The 20903-nt window shown below is 36.8% G+C and overlaps 2 protein-coding genes across 2 annotated transcripts; one reads left to right on the forward strand and one right to left on the reverse strand.

The window, feature by feature from the left end:
* LOC136175233 (olfactory receptor 51G2-like) lies at nt 1-960 on the reverse strand. Its single transcript, XM_065945558.1, has one exon. It carries the CDS (start codon nt 958-960, stop codon nt 1-3), a length of 960 nt encoding a protein of 319 aa, XP_065801630.1.
* Nucleotides 961-16114: 15154 nt separating this feature from the next.
* LOC136175816 (olfactory receptor 51G2-like) lies at nt 16115-17071 on the forward strand. The gene has a single exon (XM_065946027.1). It carries the CDS (start codon nt 16115-16117, stop codon nt 17069-17071), a length of 957 nt encoding a protein of 318 aa, XP_065802099.1.
* The last annotated feature ends 3832 nt before the right edge of the window (nt 17072-20903 follow it).

A 20903-nucleotide genomic window follows, 5' to 3' on the forward strand; every position in this document is an offset into this window, starting at 1 on the left:
CTACATCACAGAAGAGCTGATTCTTAGAGGGAAAAGCAGGTGGAGAATTCCTTGGCGGATCTGCTTTGTCTTCACACTATAGATGACTGGGTTGAACACAGGTGGAACTAGGAGGTAGACATGAGCCATGAAGATGTGGATGAGGGGGGATGAGTGTTTGGCAAAACGATGGACAATAGAGAGCCCAATCATAGGCACATAAAGAATAAGTACAGCACAGATGTGAGATGCACATGTGTTGAGGGCCTTAAATCTCCCCTCCTGAGATGAAATTTTTAATACTGAGTGAAGGATGAAAGCATAAGACACAAAAATACCCAGAGAGTCCATTCCCCACAGCAAAGTGATCATAACCATTCCATATATAACGTTAAACTTGGTGTCAGCACAAGCAAGGCGGATCATATCCTGGTGCAGACAGTAAGAATGAGAAAGAGTGTGAGAATGGCAAAATGGAAAGAAGGCCAGCCGGGCCACATTTGGAATCACAGGAAGGGCACTTCTAAGCAGGGCTACAATTCCAATTTTAGTGATAAGTGTTGGAGTGAGAATGGTAGCATATCTTAGTGGGTGGCAGATGGCCACATATCGGTCAAAGGCCATGGCCAAGAGCACAGATGATTCAGTGAAGGAGAAAGTGTGAATGAAAAACATTTGGACCACACAGGTGTTGAACTGGATCTCCCTGGAAATCGACCACAACACCCTGAAGAGTGATGTCATTGTGGGCAAGGACATGCCCATGTCAGTGAGAGAAAGCATGGCCAAGAAGTAGTACATGGGCTGATGGAGCCTGGGGTCTGTCCGGACAACATGTAGGATAGTACAGTTACCCATGATTCCAACCAGGTAGAGGAGACAGAATGGGATGGAAATCCATTGGTGAAATTCCTCATATCCTGGGATACCTGTGAGATAGAAGGTGGAGGAGAGGATATTGCTGGAGTTTGCAGTTGCCATAGGGTTTACTGTTAAACCACAATCCAGATTCACAATCACACTCCAGAAGGGGCACAAATGAGACAATCAGCACCTGTGTCACAAAAACAAAATAAAACTTCAGTCTGTCCTATAATCACTCCTAGTTTCACCCTCACAGTTTTGCTTTGTCTTTCTTAATTTCTAACTGAGCATTGTCCATTAAGAAAAACATCCACTTTTATAACCACAAGGATCTTCCCTTCTTCTTCTCAAATGCAAATGTATTATCATGATCTATGAATATGGGTAATCCCCTTCTAAAGACACTACCCAGAACAGTACACACCCATTTAGACTACATTTTTCATTTCATACTTTTCTTCAGGAAGATCCTCAACCAGAGTCACTGGTCATACATTAGAACTTTTTCTTTAAAAAAAATGACTTTGGGGTGGAGAGGGAAGTGGGAGGGGGGGATTGGGATGGGGAATACATGTAAATCCATGGCTGATTCATGTCAATGTATAACAAAAACCACTACAATATTGCAAAGTAATTAGCCTCCAACTAATAAATATAAATGAAAAAAAAAAAATGACTTTGGCAGTGACTTATATGAAATGTCTTTCCTGTCTTAGCTTGATAGGTTTTTCAGTAATGCTAAAACACCATGCAAGGCAAATTACAGAATTCAGGTAAGTATTGATCACCATAGTTTGTGCTCTTACTAACCTATCTCTGGCTATGTAAGTGATGCCACAGGGTTGGTACCCACTGAAAATCAACTCTAACATCAATTTAGTCTCAGGCTAGTATCCCCAGGAGCTAAATATAAGTTAAGATAGACAGAAGAATGTATGATTTTTAAAGATTATGAATATGTAATTTTTCTATGTAGTATAAGCAAAGTACAATTGACTGACTCTGCATTTAAAGATTCCAAACCTTCCTGCTATGTTTAGGAACTGATTTATTATTTGGAGACAGGCTCTATCTGCAAAAAATAAGCAAAATGATATATAGGGGTTGGGGAAAGATTGAATAGAAACTCATGATTCAAAGCAAAATCAAGAGAAAAAAAATAACAAAAAGATCAAAAGACCAAGAAAAGCTTACTGTGTCTAATCTTGAAACTAAATATTTTCTACTTGGATGAAAGAGTTAATATATTTTTGCCTGTTAGATTCCAGTACTTCTTCTGTAGTCAATAACAATGCTTCTGAAGTAAGAAGATGAGCCACTTGCCCTTCTTTTGACAAGCATCAACTGTAAATTAATAAATTGTCATCATGCTATCTTGGAAAGTCTACTTTGGCTTTTGGGAGGTGAAATCCTCTCAGTCTCCTCTTGCTGTTTTTATTTTAGTTGCTAAGTCATGTCTGACTCTTTTGTGACCTCATGGACTGCAGCATCTCAGGCTCTGTCCATGGGATTTTCCAGGGAAGAATACTGGAATTGGTTGCCATGTTCCCCTTCAGAGAATTTTCCTGAAGTAGGGATTGAACCCATGTCTCCTGCATTGGTAGGAGGATGCTCTACCACTGAGTCACCTGGAAAGAGTGCATTCCCCTCTAGTTACAGGTAAATAAACCCTGACTGCAAAAGATTCTTGCCTTGGATGTTTAATAACTTTCTAGGAACTGAAATATTCATAATCAAGGCACCAAATATGTATATTACAGAAACAGATTCAGGCTTTTTAACTCTTATTACAATTAAGTTCTACACACACATAGTATGAACTGATACCTCTTATTGACCTGCAATTTAACTCACCAAATTCCTATCTACTTCATCTTCCTGTCTACCCCTGCACTAATTATTAGCTTTAATGCCCAGATTTTCCAATATTATCCCTTCCTTTGTTCTTTTCCAATTTCTACACCATAATCCAAATTTAGAATTATGGTTTTCATTTCACTGCCCACCCGATTCAGACACTTTTTCTGATTTCAGAAGGTGTCTTTGAATCATCAAAAAGGAGTAAACATGAAGTTTCATTGAAAACTGGGAAGATACCTGATCTAGAGTCGTCTTACTGACTCTTCACCGAGATTTTAAGGAGACAGTTATTCAACATCTTCTTTATTTAGAATCTGTTTCTCTCCTTCTGCAATCACTTTAACCTAAGCTGCATTCTGGTTTCAATGTTTTTCTCAGTTTAATTTTGACCAAATCACTTTTTCTTCTCTCTGTACCAAAGTTGCCTCCTCTCTGAAATGAAGAAAGTAACAATTTGAAAGGATGTGCTAAGATGAAGGACATATTATGTGTAAAATACTTAGCAAAGAGCCTTTTGGATGATGATGATAATGACAACAATGATGATGACAACAGTACCACCAACAAGAATTGTTTAAAGTATAATAGGAGGAGGAACATATAGGGAGACTATGAAGTATCCTTCTTTAGAGGAAAACATCATGAACAGGCAGGCATCTCACAAGTGATCTAGGTAGCCTGAGAAGTAGAAAGTGAATTGTATTGGTTTCATTTCCTTTTCATCCAGTAAATTTCAGTATAGCCAGAGATATAAATTGCTTCTTAATAATTTTTTCTATCCAGAATCTCCTCTGATCATTATGACACCACATTTTCACTTCTCATTTTATTCAGTGCCAGATTTGGAAAAAACAACAAAAAAAGCAGACTCCAGGATAGAATGGGAAGTCTCATTAAGAGTAAGCATGAGATCTTTGGGACTTCAGTGAACTAGGAATTTGAGAAGTCATATTAGCATTCTGAAGTTACCACGACATAAATATTCATTATAGTCCATATTCACTAGAATCTGGTCTGTTATTTCACAACCTCCTTTAGTTAGCACCTGTTCATTTTGATAATTCAATTCCTATTGTTCCTGATCTTAACAATTTTAAATGCATTCACATTGCCTTGTGGTATCTTCCACATCTCCACAGAAGGAGGATGGAGTTTGTGGAGTTAGTTTATAAACTCAGAAATCTGAAGGTCTTAATGTGAATTTAGACCATAATTAATTTCATATTAAATCACTGGTAATTAGGATTAGAAGGGACCTCAAAGGTTATCTGGTGTAATCCCACTCATATTTTGTAATTCCTCTTTGTTATGTCTGATAATAGTCCTTCACCCTGTGTAAGCATTCATGCCCTGACAGAAAGCAGACCATGTGTCATGCAAGTCTAGGGTATGTTAGGCAAGTCCTATTTGAAAACTCTGCATCTGCCTTGAATGTTTTGCACAGGGTGTGAATAATAAAGATATTTGGAGAAAGGATATCCTCTAATAAACTAAGAATCTTTTCTTTCTTGAATGATTCCCTTGGTGTTTCTTCTCATGCTTTGGGTGTCTGCCCATTTCTCTCTTGTCTCTCAATCCCCACTTTGTGTTTTTCTATTACTTCCCACTCTTTCTTTTCTCAGTCCTTACCTGTTTGGTAGAATAGTTCCTCTTCACATGAGAGATTGTTTTAATTCTCAAAGCAAGATGCATGAGTTAATAAGTCTTCCTCTAATCCTTAGAGATGTGAGTCTCCATGAGAAATGCAAGACTGTGCCTGTAACCCTGTCCCTGTCACTATTTCAGTTTATAGCCCTTCCCCAAATCCTCCCTTTACCATTCCAGATATTGCAGTTTGGAAATTCAAAGTTAAGAAGGCTACAGAGAGTCTCAAGTATTTATCATTTCAATGTCTGGAACAAAGTAGGTAGTGCAACATGAGATGAAATACTAGCTTGTATCCAGAATACGGTAGAGTAGTAAAGGTTGTTAGCTATGGTGTAGCCAATGAGAACAACTTATTCAGGGCTTAGAGGTGGGAATGGCTCTAAGTTGGTACTGTTATCACATATTAGATAAAACTGAAGCTTACTTGTGTGAATTGCTTCCTTCAAAACCATTGAAATAAGGAGTATATGGGAAATCTCCATAGCTTTCACTCAAACTTGCTGTAACCTTAAAACCATAATGAAAAAAAGAAACCCATTTTAAAGATCATAAGCAATAATGCCAAGTGTGATTCTCTGTGGCATAGAGTTTTTACTGATAAAAGAGACTGTATACATTTGATCTGATTATGTGTAAATGCTTTCATTCACTGAATGAAGGGCCATATGTCTGTCAACAATTTTGACTTCTAAATATCTACTGGTGATTAAGCTATGTAGCAGAGTTGGCATGTGGACTACTGAATGATAAGAAATTTCCTCTCAGGGTGAATAAAATGGTCTTAAAAATATTGATTTCTACCTGTTACAGGAATTTCTTTTAAAAATGTGTTTTACAGTTAACCTTTTTTGTAGTTTTGAACCTTGTAATACTAATTGGGCGTGGGTTTGAGTGGACTCCGGGAGTTGGTGATGGACAGGGAAGCCTGGCATGCTGCGGTTCAAGGGATCACAAAGAGTCTGACACAACTGAGTGACTGAACTGAACTGAACTGATACTAATTTAAATCTTAACAAATCTATCATCGATTCACTTAAATAAGATATTGTTGATTGCACATGTCATAACTTGCTAATCTTCCTGTACTATTTAAGATACTCGTTGACAATTAGCTTTTTCAGGAGTTGAAAAATACAAGTAATTACTACAACAGAAGTAATAGTTCTCATAAATAATATTTACTCAGTTATTAAAATAAATTCACCATCCAATGACAGTCCATGAATATAAGAGACTATTTCTATCCCACCACTAGAAAAACCTTCACACTTCCATCTTCCCATATCTTGTTGTGAAATTAGCAGATAAATGATTCGAACTTATTTCTTTCATTGACATGGGATGCCTCAGAATTATCCTTACACTTAACTTTTTGTGATATTAAATTAAATCACTGGAGAAGGAAATGGCAACCCACTACAGTATTATTATCTGGACAATTCCATGGACAGAGGAGCCTGGAGGGCTACAGTTCAGGGAGTCACAAACAGTCAACTGAGCAACTGAGCACAATTTAAATCACTTTGATATCATCCAAGTTGGATATGTTCAATGATCTCAGATTTAGAGGATTGTTTTTAGTAAATGCAACCATACTCCTTTACTATATGGTCTGTATATTTCTCATGTAAAAAAAAAAAAGGAATACGTTAAAAAAAAAAAAAAAAAGCAATTTCATCTCTCACTGCTAAATTCTTTGGCAACCAAGACCATAAGTCCAATTTTGAATGATTCACTTGAATGGTGAGAAAATGATTTACTAATATTCACATTTACAGCTACAAGATAAGCACTACCGAGACCACAAAGCCTGAACTATACGTGTGTAGTTGACAGCAGATACTAATATGAAAGGCAGAATGCTGGCAGAAGGGCATCCTTAGGCTGTTTTCCAGATCTGCTCTGCTCTGTCTTGATCACAGTGAGCTCGATCAACAGGTCCCTTTGCTCTCTGACTTCTGATTTGACTTGATCACTAATGGACAATACAGGAAGCAAGAATCCAGAACATAGAGCTGGAATGTTTACCCCCTTGACTCCCCAACAACCCTTACTGTGGCTTCCTCATGGTGGCTGCATCTTTCTACAGAAAGGGAAAGCTCAGGTTGGGTGTCCTTCTCCTCATGCTGTCCTTCCCATGTTCTGGTAAAATATTTTATTCCCTTGCCACTTCAGGACTAACATTGCCATCAATTCCCCTTCTGTAGTACTATAACATATATATCAATGATATATTTATAAAATATGTATATAAATATTTCTTCTTGGTTTTACCAAGTCTTGTCCACATATTTTCAATGACCCCTGATGTCTGTATCAAAGTCTTCATATTATCCAATTTGAGAACAATTTTATTTTTTCCTGACAGAACCTTAATTAAAACAAAGGAGAGGTGTCTATCATATATATATATATGTATACCTCTGTTACTTTCTATCTCTGTCTTTGTGTTTATCACCATCACTATCACTACTGGCCAGTTTAATATATGTTGAAGTTCTAATAGGTGTAATCCCCCCCTCCCCTTTTTTTACAGGAGCCTGATGTTCATGTCTTGGTTAATCAAATGAAAGTCTTTTTTTCTCCCAGAATGGGGGATTCACCTCAGAAATGCCAGTTGCTCAAGCGTAAGAGAGAAAGTGTCAGATAAATCTTTGCATATTGGTTTTCAACACAGTTGAACACAGTTCAGTGGATCCCTTTGCTATAAAATCTACATTCATATCTGATTTAATTTTAACATAATTTTCACAGATTACTTTTTCTGTTTTCAATTCACTTGGAACTGCAGAGTTTGTTCCCTATTTTTATTCTGTTCCCTGAGCTGGTTTACTTTCTAAATGAATTTTTTAAACTATGATTCCTAATAGTTTTAATTTTTTTAATTATTTTATGTATTCTTTCCTCTTTTCAGAGTATCTAGCCATAATCCTGAAAAAATGTATTTATTATGTTTTACAGCTTCCCTTTATTTAAACAAGGGGATCTTTGAGGGTGATATAAAATAGTATTTGTACAAAACAAATGTGTTCTCTTTGAGCCCTCTTTCTAACTACCTTAGATCCATTTCTATTCTCCCATTAGAATATGTTGAAAACTTGTTTCCTCTTATTTCCTAGGGAACTCGGACAATTACAGTTTATGGTGATGGAGGAGGTGTTCTCTGTTGCTCTATTTTTGTTTAAATTTCTGTACATGAGATATTACACAAAATAGGAGTGTACACTGACCAAGAGATTTTGATGTCTTCACTACATTTCATGAATATAGAGTATCTCTATTATAAAGTTTGAATTGCTTTTCTAGTTTTCTCCATTGATGAAAAAGAACTTTATTTACTGTGCAGATTTTTTTCTGACAATCATTTCAATAGAACTAAGGAAATAAAGAAATGCAATAGTTTCATTTATTCCATCTCTAAATTTAAACATTCACTTGAATACAATTTGACTCAAAATATGGAGTGTGAAGTCTACTTTGACACAATGGAAAGAAAATATAACGAGTTATCAACATCAGTTCTGTTATGTATTACCTCTTTTACCATTGAGTCGTTAGTGAGTTTTTCTATTTTAGTGAATTTTTCTATTTTGATAACATAGAAAATTGGACTTCTCTTCAAACTTGAATGGAAAATATCTCCATAAAATATTTGAATGAAATTATTCTCTCTTCTAATTCTCCTGACACGAGGGTTTTGAGATGCTTTAAAGCTAGGAAATAGTGATAGAAACTGAAATGATTTTCTTGAAGGGACATATGGAATTTGTGAACTATCATGGAATTATTATATACCAAATATGTCCAAGAATTTCTAACAGGTTGATCTTCAGGATGAAGGCGATGGATGCAAAAGTTGAAATAACAGAGAATCTAAGTGTGAGCAAGCCCTGTCCTTTTGGATAATTATATCCCTAGGAAGACTTGGTGAATTTGCTTTGTCTTGATGTTATAAATAATTGGGTTGAGAACTGGTGGAACTAGCAGGTAAATATCTGCCATGGTAATATGTATAATGGGAGAAGAATGTTTTGCAAAATGATGCACTAAAGACTATCCTACTATTGGCACATATAGAATGAGCACAGCACAAATATGGGAGACACATGTATTGAGAGCTATGAGGTTCCCTCTCTGGGATGCAATGCCTAGCACAGAGTGGAGGAACAATAGACTGTTTCTAAATAGGAAAAGGAGTATGTCAAGTGTGTATATTGTCACCCTGCTTATTTAACTTATATGCAGAGTACATCATTTGAAATGCCAGGCCGGATGAAGCACAATCTGGAATCAAGATTGCAGGAGAAATAGTGATAACCTCAGATATGCAGATGACACAACCTTATGGCAGAAATTAAAGAACTAAAGAGCCTATTGATGAAAGTGAAAGAGGAAAGTGAAAAAGTTGGCTTAAATCTCAAAATTCAGAAAACTAAGATCATGGCATCCAGTCCATGGCAAATAGATGGGGAAACAGTGGAAAGAGTGACAGACTTTATTTTGGGGGGCACCAAAATCACTGTAGATGGTAACTACAGTCATGAAATTAAAAGACAGTTGCTCCTTGGAAGAAAAACTATGACCAACCTAAACAGCATGTTAAAAAGTAGAGACATTACTTTGCCAACAAAGGTCTGTCTAGTCAAAGCTATGGTTTTTCCAGTAGTCATGTATGGATGTGAGAGTTAGACTATAAAGAAAGCTGAGCACTGAAGAATTGATGCTTTTGAATTATGGTGTTGGAGAAGACTCTTGAGAGTCCCTTGGACTGCAAGGAGATTCAGCAAGTCAATCCTAAAAGAAATCAGTCCTGAATATTCATTGGAAAGACTGATGCTGAAGCTGAAACTCCAATACTTTGGCCACCTGATGTGAAGAACAGACTCATTGAAAAAGACCCTGATGCTTGGAAAGATTGAAGGCGGCAGGAGAAGTTGACGGCAGAGGATGAGATGGTTGGATGGCATCACCAACTTGATGGACATAAGTTTAAGCAGGCTCTGGGAGTTGGTGATGGACAGGGAAGCATGGTGTGCTGCAGTCTATGGGGTTGCAAAGAGTCAGACATGACTGAGTGACTGAATTGAACTGAACTGAACTGCAACAAGAATGCTACCTTATAAAGCTGTTGTGGTCTACAAAGTATACACTCTTGTTACTCTAGCATCCTGTCCAACATCCTCCCTGAATGGAACAGTTCTAGTCAAATCAATCAATAATCACTAGTCACCCAGTCAAAAAATACTCCTGTTCTCATTATAATATAATTCTCAGCAGTATGTGAAACTTTTGACTATGTTCTCATCTGAAAATATTTTACATATATATTATTTTTTGAAAACATGCTTGCTTTATTTCCTCCTACCCTACTAAGTGATCTATTTTATTTATTTCTTTAAAACTTCATTGGGTCCTACTCCAGTGCCAGATTTATAAATACTAAAAGTATCCCAGGTCTTCCTTCTGTTTTTATTTCTAATACATAACTACACTTTTTCCTAAGATATTCTATTCAGTACTTGCTCGTAAAAACTATCCACTGGCAACTTCACCATACATCTCTATCCTTAACTCTCTACTAATCCCAGAGTGATATAAAATAGTCTATCAAATGTCTCTGTTTTATGTCTAAAGACACAACAAAGATCACATGGCCAAGAAGGAACTCCTGGCAATGTCCTTACTATGTCCATCTTGGTAAATGTAACTCATGCTACACAACTGATCAAATGTAAAAACTAGGCTTTGTCCTTGATTGTTAAAATCCATGTCCTCTCATTTAAAGGTCCTTTAACCTATTCACTTCCATTGCTTACCTCTGTCAGCATTCCTCTTCTATTATATTAGCCACTTCACTTCACTTCATTTCAGTCACTCAGTCATGTCCAACTCTGTGACCCCATGGACTGCAGCACGCCAGGCCTCCCTTGTCCATCACCAACTTCTGGAGATTACTCAAACTCACATCCGTTGAGTCGGTGATGCCATCCAACCATCTCATCTTCTGTCATCCCCTTCTCCTCCTGCCTTCAACCTTTCCCAGCATCAGAATCTTTTCCAATGAGTCAGCTCTTCGCATCAAGTTGCCAAAATATTGGAGTTTCAGCTTCAACATCAGTACTTCCAATGAACATTCAGGACTGATTTCCTTTAGGATGGACTGGTTGAATCTCCTCCCTGTACAAGGGACTCTCAAGAGTCTTCTCCAACACCACAGTTAAAAAGCATCAATTCTTTGGTGCTCAGCTTTCTTTATAGTCCAACTCTCATATCCATACATGACTACTGGAAAAACCATAGCCTTGACTAGACTTTGTTGGCAAAGTAATGTCTCTGCTTTTTAATATGCTGTCTAGGTTGGTCATAACTTTTCTTCCAAGGAGTAAGCGTCTTTTTATTTCATGGTTCCAGTCAACATCTGTAGTGATTTTGGAGCCCCCAAATATAAAGTCTATCACTGTTTCCACTGTTTCTCCATCTATTTGCCATTAAGTGAAGCACCAGATGCCATGATCTTAGTTTTCTGAATGTTGAGCTTTAAGCCAACTTTTTCACTCTCCTCTTTCACTTTCATCAAGAGGCTCTTTAGTTCTTCTTCACTTTCTGCCATAAGGGTGGTGTCATCTGCATATCTGAGGTTATTGCTATTTCTCCTGCAATCTTAATTCCAGCTTGTGTTTCCTCCAGCCCAGCATTTCTCATGATGTGCTCTGCATATAAGTTAAATAAGCAGGGTGACAATATGCAGCCTTGACGTACTCCTTTTCCTATTTGGAACCAGTCTGTTGTTCTATGTCCAGTTCTAGCTGTTGCTTCTTGACCTGCATATAGATTTCTCAAGAGGCAGGTCAGGTGGTCTGGTATTCCCATCTCTTTCAGAATTTTCCACAGTTTATTGTGATCCACACAGTCAAAGGCTTTGGCATAATCAATAAAGCTGAAATAGATTATTTTCTGGAACTTCCTTGCTTTTTGAGCATTACTTTACTAGTGTGTGAGATGAGTGCAATTGTGTGGTAGTTTGAGCATTCTTTGGCATTGCCTTTCTTTGGGATTGGAATTAAAACTGACCCTTTCCAGTCCTGTGGCCACTGCTGAGTTTTCCACATTTGCTGGCATATTGAGTGCAGCACTTACACAGCATCATCTTTCAGAATTTGAAATAGCTCAACTGGAATTCCATCACCTCCACTAGCTTTGCTCATAGTGATGCTTCCTAAGGCCCACCTGCCTTCACATTCCAGGATGTCTGGCTCTAGATGTGTGATTACACCATGGTGATTATCTTGGTCGTGAAGATCATTTTTGTACAGTTATTTGTGTGCCACCTCTTCTTAATATATTCTGCTTCTGATAGGTCCATACCATTTCTGTCCTTTATTGAGCCCATCTTTGCATGAAATATTCCCTTGGTATCTCTAATTTTCTTGAAGAGATCTCATCTTTCCTATTCTATTGTTTTCTTCTTTTTCTTTGCACTATTTATTTTCCTCCTTTTATTAGCCACTTAACTAATCTCATTTCTTCCATTTTATATCCTTCTCTCAAATCAATTTTCCTTAGAGCCGTGGATTCTTAAAAGCATGAGCAAGTCATTTCACTTCTGTGTTAAAAATGTATTAATTGCTTCCTACGTATCTCTGAAGAAAAGGGAAGCCATTGTCATTACTTATCAGATCCTTCTTTCTTGTGTATGGAAAACGGGAGGTGGATTATACATGTAATTTTGCCCAGGCTCTCCTTTCTGTCCATCTATGTGCTCTCATGCTCAAATCCCCTAGATTGCCTCTTACACCGTTTACTAGTTTTTACCTCATTTTCACTCTCATTCCCAATTTACATTCTTTCCTTCTTTCTTTTTGTATAAAATTACCCAAGGCCCTTTCTTACCACTGTATTCAAATATGCTCTTCTGCTTATCTAAATACCCAAACACATCTCATCTCACATTACTGCATTGCTTTATACAATTTTTTTTCCTACAAAATTCATTACTTTTCCACCTCACTCAAATTCCCTATCTCCAACTATCCATAGCCATTCTCTTTCCCTGAGCCACAGTTACCCATTTCTTTCCATTGACAAAGTAATAGCTATTTTGCCTTCCAGCTTTGCCCTTCTGCCCCATAACAGACTTACTCCTGTCTGTAGCCCACTTTTGTTTATTCATCATTTAAACAACTTTCACTGCTTGGCTTTTTTGCCCATATTTAAAGTGCTCAAGTTGGAGGCAGTGTTTTCTAAGGGACATAAAACGTTTCCAGCTTATACATCTGTGATGATAGAAGCTTTTCATTTTTCCTGGTTATATGGGGTCCCTGGAAGCTTTAGGGAATCAGAGCCAGTGATGGTACATGGAGTAAGGACCTGTGAGCCTAAGGGATAGATGTTGTTCAGGAGGAGACAGCAGGAATTTCCCCAGGAACAGAGAAAGCTCAAGAGAGGAACAAGTGGGCAAATGCAAGGAAACTCTGCCTCTGCCTCTGATGGCTGCTGAATTTAGAGACACAATGGGAGGTAGAAGGGTGGAATAAAAGAACTGTGAATAGTAAGACTACACAATAAAATAAAGGGACTACAGAACTAAAGTAGATATTAGAACTGATCAGCTTCTAATACCTGGCCTATATGGGATCTTCCCTAGATGAGTGGGTGAATTACAAATAGATATGTTGTTAGAGGGACTAAAATAGGCATCAGTAACCTCAAATTCTGATTTTATTTGAGAGATATGAGGTTACTAGTGCCAATAACCATCTCCAGAAGTGTATACAAATCCTGTAAACTTGTGTAATATTACATGACATTATCCTAGGCTTAAATTATTTCTAGTTTAAATTTACAGAAAATATTTGACTGTAGCAGAACCGAGCAAAAAAGGAAACACAGATATCTAACATAAGACTTATATGAAAAAATAATGATACAAGAATAAACATAGAGGATTCAAAAATATAATTTTTAGATAGGATTTAAAATAACTGTGAATAAACATATTCAAGAAAATAGAAAGTAAGATTTAAATATTTAAGAAGAAATTGTAATTTGCTTAAATTTTCAAATGAAAATTGTATAATTGAAGAAAGAAAATTATAATTGAAGACAAAATGTTCTTTTTCACAAGCATTAGGTAACGCTACTTAACTCTAATTTCTTGAAAACTTTAGTGGTATAAATATATGCTTATTAGTAATTTTTTGTCAAATGGATATTAAAATAAACATATATTTGAATCCTTTTTTGGAAACAAAACAAATATACATAAATTAGTTACAACTATATATATAATTAGCTATATATTATAATTATTAATCAATATATATATGAACTGTAGCCCGCCAGGCTCCTCTGTCCATGGGATTCTCCAGGCAAGAAGACTGGAGTGGGTTGCCATGCCCTCCTCCAGGGGATCTTCCCAACTCAGGGATAGAACCCAGATCTCTTACGTCTCCTACATTGGTAGGTGGGTTCTTTACCACTAGCGCCACCTGAGAAGCCCATAACTAGTTACAATTATATATATTATTATTATACAATAATATACTGTATAATTGCTCACATATATATAAATATATAAGTAATATACATAACAGAATGTGGTCCACTGGAGAAGGAAATGGAAAACAACTTCAGTATTCTTGCCTTGAGAACCCCATGAACAGTATGAAAAGGCAAAAAGATAGGACACTGAAAGATGAACTCCCCAGGTCAGTAGGTGTTCAGTCTGCTACTGGAGATCAGTGGAGAAATAACTCCAGAAAGAATGAAGGGATGGAGCCAAAGCAAAAACAACACCCAGTTGTGAATGGGACTGGTGATGGAAGCAGGGTTCAATGCTGTAAAGAGCACTATTGCATAGTGAAGGATTGTTGCTTAACCATGCAAAGATGCTGGGATTCTTGGTCTCTGGAGAAGAAAAATTCAATCCAGGGCCAGAGACGGGGCTTGAACATTCAGAGCTTTTGTGTAATAAAGTTTTATTAAAGTATAAAGGAGTTAGAGAAAGCTTCTGACATAGACATCAGAAGGGAGCAGAAAGAGTACCCACTTGCTAGTGTTAGCCATGGAGTTATATACTCTCTAATGAGTTATTACAGTAAATCAAAAGAATGTCTGGAGGTTATAAGGACCTCACTAGACTTACTCCCATAATTTACACCTTAAGATAACAGGATTATCCAGAAGGTTTTTTCCAGAGACTGTCCTCAAGCAGGATACATTATATAATCCTAAGGAATGTAGTGGGACAAAAAAAGTTTGTCCTTTCTTCCTGTTGAGAATTCCAGACCCCTCTTTCCTTGGGGACCCCTGGACTTCTTATCAACCTGCCTAGGAAATGACTCTCTCACTTCCAATGAACACCCAGGACTGATCTCCTTTAGGATAGACTGGTTGGATCTCCTTGCAGTCCAAGGGACTCTCAAGAGTCTTCTCCAACACCACAGTTCAAAAGCATCAATTCTTCAGTGCTCAGCTTTCTTCATCGTCCAACTCTAATATCCATACATGATTACTGGAAAAACCATAGCCTTGAATAGATGGATCTTTGTTGGCAAAGTAATGTCTCTGCTTTTAAATATGCTATCTAGGTTGGACCACTTAGAAGGAATCAAATAAGTGAATGTATAAAACAAAATATTCTGATGTCCATCCCAGATATTAATCAATTTCTAGTAATGGAGATCAAGTTATTTCACAGACTACAGTGACACTTCCTTTTTGAATGACTGAAAGGAAAGAATTAGGGAAGATATCCTAAAGAGATACATTTTAATGAACTACAATTTGATGAGTTTTAAATAACATGTTCTGGCTTGCTGTGATTCATGGGGTCACAAAGAGTCAGACACAACTGAGTGACTGAACTGAACTGAACTGTAATAACATGTAAAATTTTGTGATTAGTACATCAGCCATGATATGGAACATTTTGATCCTCCAAAAAGTTGTTTCCTGCCTATTTGTACTCAGTCTCTTTATACTCCCTTTTCATCTCTGAAATCTCTGTTCAACTATCACTGATTTTGGCTTTCCTAAAATTTCTTACAAACGAGATCATACAGTATGCGGTGTTTTGCATTTGCCTTCTTTCACAGAGCACAAATGACCTATTCAAGCTATTGCCTCTATCAAGAATTATTTCCTTTTCAAATTAAAGCTTATGGATCTTTGCAATTTGTTCATCCATTCAACACTGGGTGTATGTTTGGTTTCTTTCCTTTTTTTGTTGTTTTTTTTGTTTTTTTGCTATCATGAATAAAGCTTATTTGACTATGTACAAGTCTTTGTATGGATATGTGTTTTTATTTCTCTTGGGCAAATTCTTAGAAGTGAAATTGCTGGGTAGTGTTAAATGTTTGATAAGCATGCATGTGACTTTATGTGAAACTGCCAGGCTGATATCCAAAGAGGCTCTGTACCATTTGTATCCCATCAGAGTTCCAGTTGTTCCATATGCTCACCAACCCAGTATTTTCAGGCATTTTTAATTCTAGCCATTCTAATGGTATCTTATTGTACTTCCCATTTACATTTTCCAAATAAAGATGTTGAATATTTTTTCATGTGCTTAGTTGCCATTCATAATATCAAGAGGAATGATTTTGAAGTTATAAATATAAACTCAATTTTGAGTTCTTCATATCTTAATTTTGTAACTCTGTGTTTAGGTAATCAGTTTGTTTTTAGTCAGATTTCCTGACACACAATCTCTCTTTTATAGGGTGAGAAGCGTCTTGGACTTCAGTCTTACCTACACCTTTCCATGTGGTGTTTTATTCACACTGCTTCTAATTCACCCACCTTCTCCTCCGTTGGTATTCCTGGTCTGGAGGCTGCCCAAATATGGATCTCCATTCCCTTCTGCCTCATGTACCTCCTAACCCTTGTGGGAAATGCTGTTCTGCTTATCCTAGTTAAAGCAGAACAGAATCTTCGTGAACCTCAGTTCTATTTCTTGGCCATGCTGGCCCTTACTGACCTAGGCCTTTCATTGTCTACAATGCCTAGTGTCTTGGCTATCTTCTGGTTCATTGTCCACTACATTGGCCTGGACGCCTGCTTAACCCAAATGCTCTTCATCCATGCCCTCTCCTCAGTAGAATCAGGAGTCCTTGTAGCCATGGCTTTTGACCACTTGGTAGCTGTCTGCGCTCCACTGAACTACACCAGGCTCCTGACCCACTCTGCTGTCGCCTGCCTTGGTGGAGCTGCTGTCATACGCAGTGCCACCCTGGTGGCCCCTCTGCTTTTCCTCCTCAGGACCTTCCCTTTCTGTGGGGCCAATATCCTCTCTCACTCTTACTGCTACCTCCCTGATATCCTGAACTTGGCCTGTGGAGACGCCACTTTTAGCGGTGTCTATGGATTGGTCTTTGTGCTCTTCACATTTGCAGTAGATGTTGTCTTCATCTTAGCTTCATACATGAAGATCTTGGCCACTATTATAAAGCTGGAGAATCAAGACAGAAACTGGAAATCACTGCATACCTGTGCCTGTCACCTATGCACAGTATTTGTGTTTTATCTGCCCCTCATCAGCTTGGCGGTGCTGCATCGCTACACTCAGAACACTTCCCCAATTCTGTTTACCAGCATAAGTAATGCCTTCCTCCTCATGACACCACTGCTCAACCCTCTTGTCTACAGCCTCAAATCCAGGCAGATCCAGCCTGCTCTGCGCAAGGAATTTTGGGTGCAATGTGTTATTGCTGGAGAATGACATTTTTCCATATATCAGAAGAGAAAACCCATTTACAAAGTGCTGTTCAGGATCTGCTATGTGCCAAATAGTATGTTAGGCACCATGAATTCAAAAATAAAAAGACCTAGGCCTTTTCCTCAAGCTAATCTAACTATGGAGGGAAAGAGAAGCAGAGGGCTTAAATAAATGGTCACAACTGATCATGAGTGATGCCTGTTTGGTAGTGGTAAGGAGAAAGGGCGATAGAAACTCAAGTTCAGTGGTTTTGCTGTATGACTCAGATGAAATAATATATTCACAACTGCTAAATTGAAGTGTGTGATGCTTGATTTTAAAAGATCAAAGAGGGACTGATTTTACTGAGAAAACAAGGTTTCACCTGATTCTTAATTGCCCATGTTGTTTAAGTTGAAGCATTATACAATTTTAAATTGGTGATAAATTTGACTTTATGCTTAATATTTTTGACCATTTCTTAGGGTTGGAGTACTAGTTGATATCTCAGTCTGATGGTTTTTAGCAAAAAATAAAGGAGCTGTATGAAAAGAAATAATATATAAGAATGTGAGAAATGGTTATTCTTACTCATTCTGCTACTTCATTCAGAATTCATACTTTATTTGGATTTTGTTTGGTTTCCCATTCCACACTGAGATTATATAGGGCTACATTTAGGCTTCTGAAACAAGGATGCAACTCCTTTCTCTAACTTTCTAAGAGGAAAAATGAATTATTCTCTTGGGGTCAACTATTGAGGTTCAGCTCAGTTCACTTCAGTCGCTCAGTCATGTCCAACTCTTTCCGACCCCATGAATCGCAGCACACCAAGCCTCCCTGTCCATCACCAACTCCTGGAGTTTACTTAACTCATGTCCATAGAGTCGGTGATGTCATCCAGCCATCTCATCCTCTGTCGTCCCCTTCTCCTGCCCCCAATCTCTCCCAGCCTCAGGGTCTTTTCCAATGTGTCAACTCTTCACATGAGGTGGCCAAAGTATTGGAGTTTCAGCTTCAGCATCAGTCCTTCCGATGAACACCCAGAACTGACCTCCTTCATAAACAAATGAAGACTTGTCTTGCTGAATTAGCTTAGGAAACAAATGAAAGACTTAATTGTCAGTGGCAATGAACAAACATACAATAGCTTTAGCAAGAATTTCAAACTAATTTATGAAAGTTTTAAGTAAATTTCAAAATGATCTCTAAAGTTATCAAAATATTTTTCATATTTGTCTAGCATATTTAGTAAGGCATCAGAGTCATACAGAAGGCAAAACTATAATATTCATATAGCTTCCATCCTATTAATGAAAATCATGGAACAACAGCAGACCATGCACCTAAATATAATTAGTGAATTGGAAACTCGGTTTAAATTATGTAAACTTGGAGGATAGTGAGCCAGTGAAGACTGGGTTTATTAGAAACTTCTGCCTGCAAGACTGAAAAGATCATGAAAAGACAGACCATGAAAGCTTAATGTCTATCTCAATTTCAAAAGCATTCATCTAGCTGAAATCTGTTATATATTAACAGAATAGAGGGAGTAAAATATATATAAATGTATAATCTTTGATCTTACTGAGAGATCATTTGAGAAATATCATGAGTGCCCTCAAAACATAAAATGAAATTCTGATTCTTAGTATTTTTCTACAAATTTAAAATTTAATTTAATATTTTTCTTTATTGAGTCTTTCCACTCAAAAGAGTTTTAACTCTGACAGTTTTAAGTATGATGATAGGGAAATGGGGATCATTTTTCAGCATTGTTCCATTTTTTGAAGACTGCAGATAAATTTCCTTTGAGGAACTCCTTACTTCTCTCTACAGCTTGAGTGACACCAATAATAATATTCTAATAAATCCCTCTCCTGACCTTTCAACCACAGAGATTAAAAACTGAAGAAAAAAATTCTTCCCCTTTACATAGTATGGAATAAAGAGTTTAAGATTACCATATCTACTGGACAGTGGAAGGACACAAAACCATTTACAGAACATCTTCCTGTTATGTGATTATGCACATTAGGGGGGAAAAATGAGTGTAAAACAAGATAAAAGCAGATATGAGGGATTGCTTCAGAAAGAAAAAGGGACATGATGACATTGAGTGCTAAATCTTGGGTCCCTAAGATCCTTTAATTTAATCTGTGCCCCATTCTGGTATTTCAGTTTACTTTTAAATTGCTTCATGTGTAAGCTAAATGATTAAGCAATTAATGACATGTTCTGTCTTAATGGCATGTTGTTGCCTTAAAGTATGACAATTTTATTCTTGAGTTTCCTCACTCACTATGTACTAATAATATAAATGAGAGCATTTTGTCTCATTCATTTGTCTCCTAATGTGTGGTATATAGTGGATGCCAAGAATAGCTATGTAAAAATACAAAATAAAGGGGAACATAAGAGAGTATAAGAAACAAAGGACAGAAGGTGATAAGTAAAAACAGTTATACATGACTATTGAATCAATATATTCATGAATTAATGTCCACATAGCTAATTAAAAGTGAATGGAATAATAATATATGGATCTACTCTGTGATAGTTAATTTTCAAGCATCATTAGCATAAATAAATAACTTAATGTCTATCTTTAATTTGAGGTGACAATACCGAGCAGATAAATATATGATATACATAGGTATAAAACAGGCAACTTGGTCTGAATTCTTGTAAACATTTACAAATACATACATTTTTATATTTCACCATATGAAACATATGTTAAAATGAACCTCTAAATGTGTCTTTGAACTTCAGAGCAACTGTATTATTTGCTGGTCATCTTTGATATCACCATCTGAGCAATAAAGACTTTATTCTTTCATATTTATCTTTAAATCCTGGCATGACCCTTGTCCTTATCATATTTTTAGCTTGTAATATAATGGTTAATAGTTATTGAACATTTATTATATACCAGACATTGTGGTAAGCATATTAAATAAGTTATGTGTAGCATAGCACATTTCTTCTGGCAATGTTCTTAGAAGATAGATATCAGTATCAATTCTTTTTCCATTGAGCACATTAATGGTCACTCACCATGTTCCCTGGATATATAGCACTAAATTACAGAGTCCTGATTTTCCTTTAATTGAAACATACTTATCCTCAAATTAATGTGAAATCCAATTTAATACAACCTGAGAAAATTAAGTATGATTACATAGATGGTAAATTTTAGGTACAGAAGCTTTGTTATATTTTTGCTTTAATCTCTTGTTGTATTTTTGTATCAGAGGAAGTTTATAATAATGTGGTTTCAGGAAAAATCATAAAATAGATTTCAATAAAAAATATAAAAATAAAGCCTCTTGTCTCCCATTTGGACTATTTCCCTTTGTAATATCTCAGACCCACCAAAGATAATAACTGTCTATATAATAATGTGAATATCTTGCTTTTAACCAAATTTGAGTCATTTAACTATATATGAGGGATTCTCATCCAGAAAATATTTGTCAAACTGTTTGGATTGAAATGGGGCTCCAGGATAAGTGATGTGAAATTTAGGGATACATAAATTTAGAGAAACATAATGTGAAGGTGAAGGAACCTTTAGAAATATATTCCTTGATCTAATATTTAAAACTAAAAGGGAATCTCCTACTTCCAAAAAGATTGTAGTAAAATTACACAAAGTATTAGTCACTCAGTTGTGTCTGACTGTGCATGATCCCATGGACTGGAGCCTTCCAGGCTCCTCTGTCCATGGAATTCTCCAGGCAAGGATACTGGAGTGGGTTGCCATGCCCTTCTCCAAGGGATTTTCCTGACCCAGGGATTGAACCTGGGTCTCCTGCTTTGCAGGCAGATTCTTTACCATTTTGAGTCACCT

Source organism: Muntiacus reevesi, chromosome 9 (genome assembly GCF_963930625.1).
Source record: "Muntiacus reevesi chromosome 9, mMunRee1.1, whole genome shotgun sequence".
In the NCBI taxonomy this organism is placed as follows: Eukaryota; Metazoa; Chordata; class Mammalia; order Artiodactyla; family Cervidae; genus Muntiacus; species Muntiacus reevesi.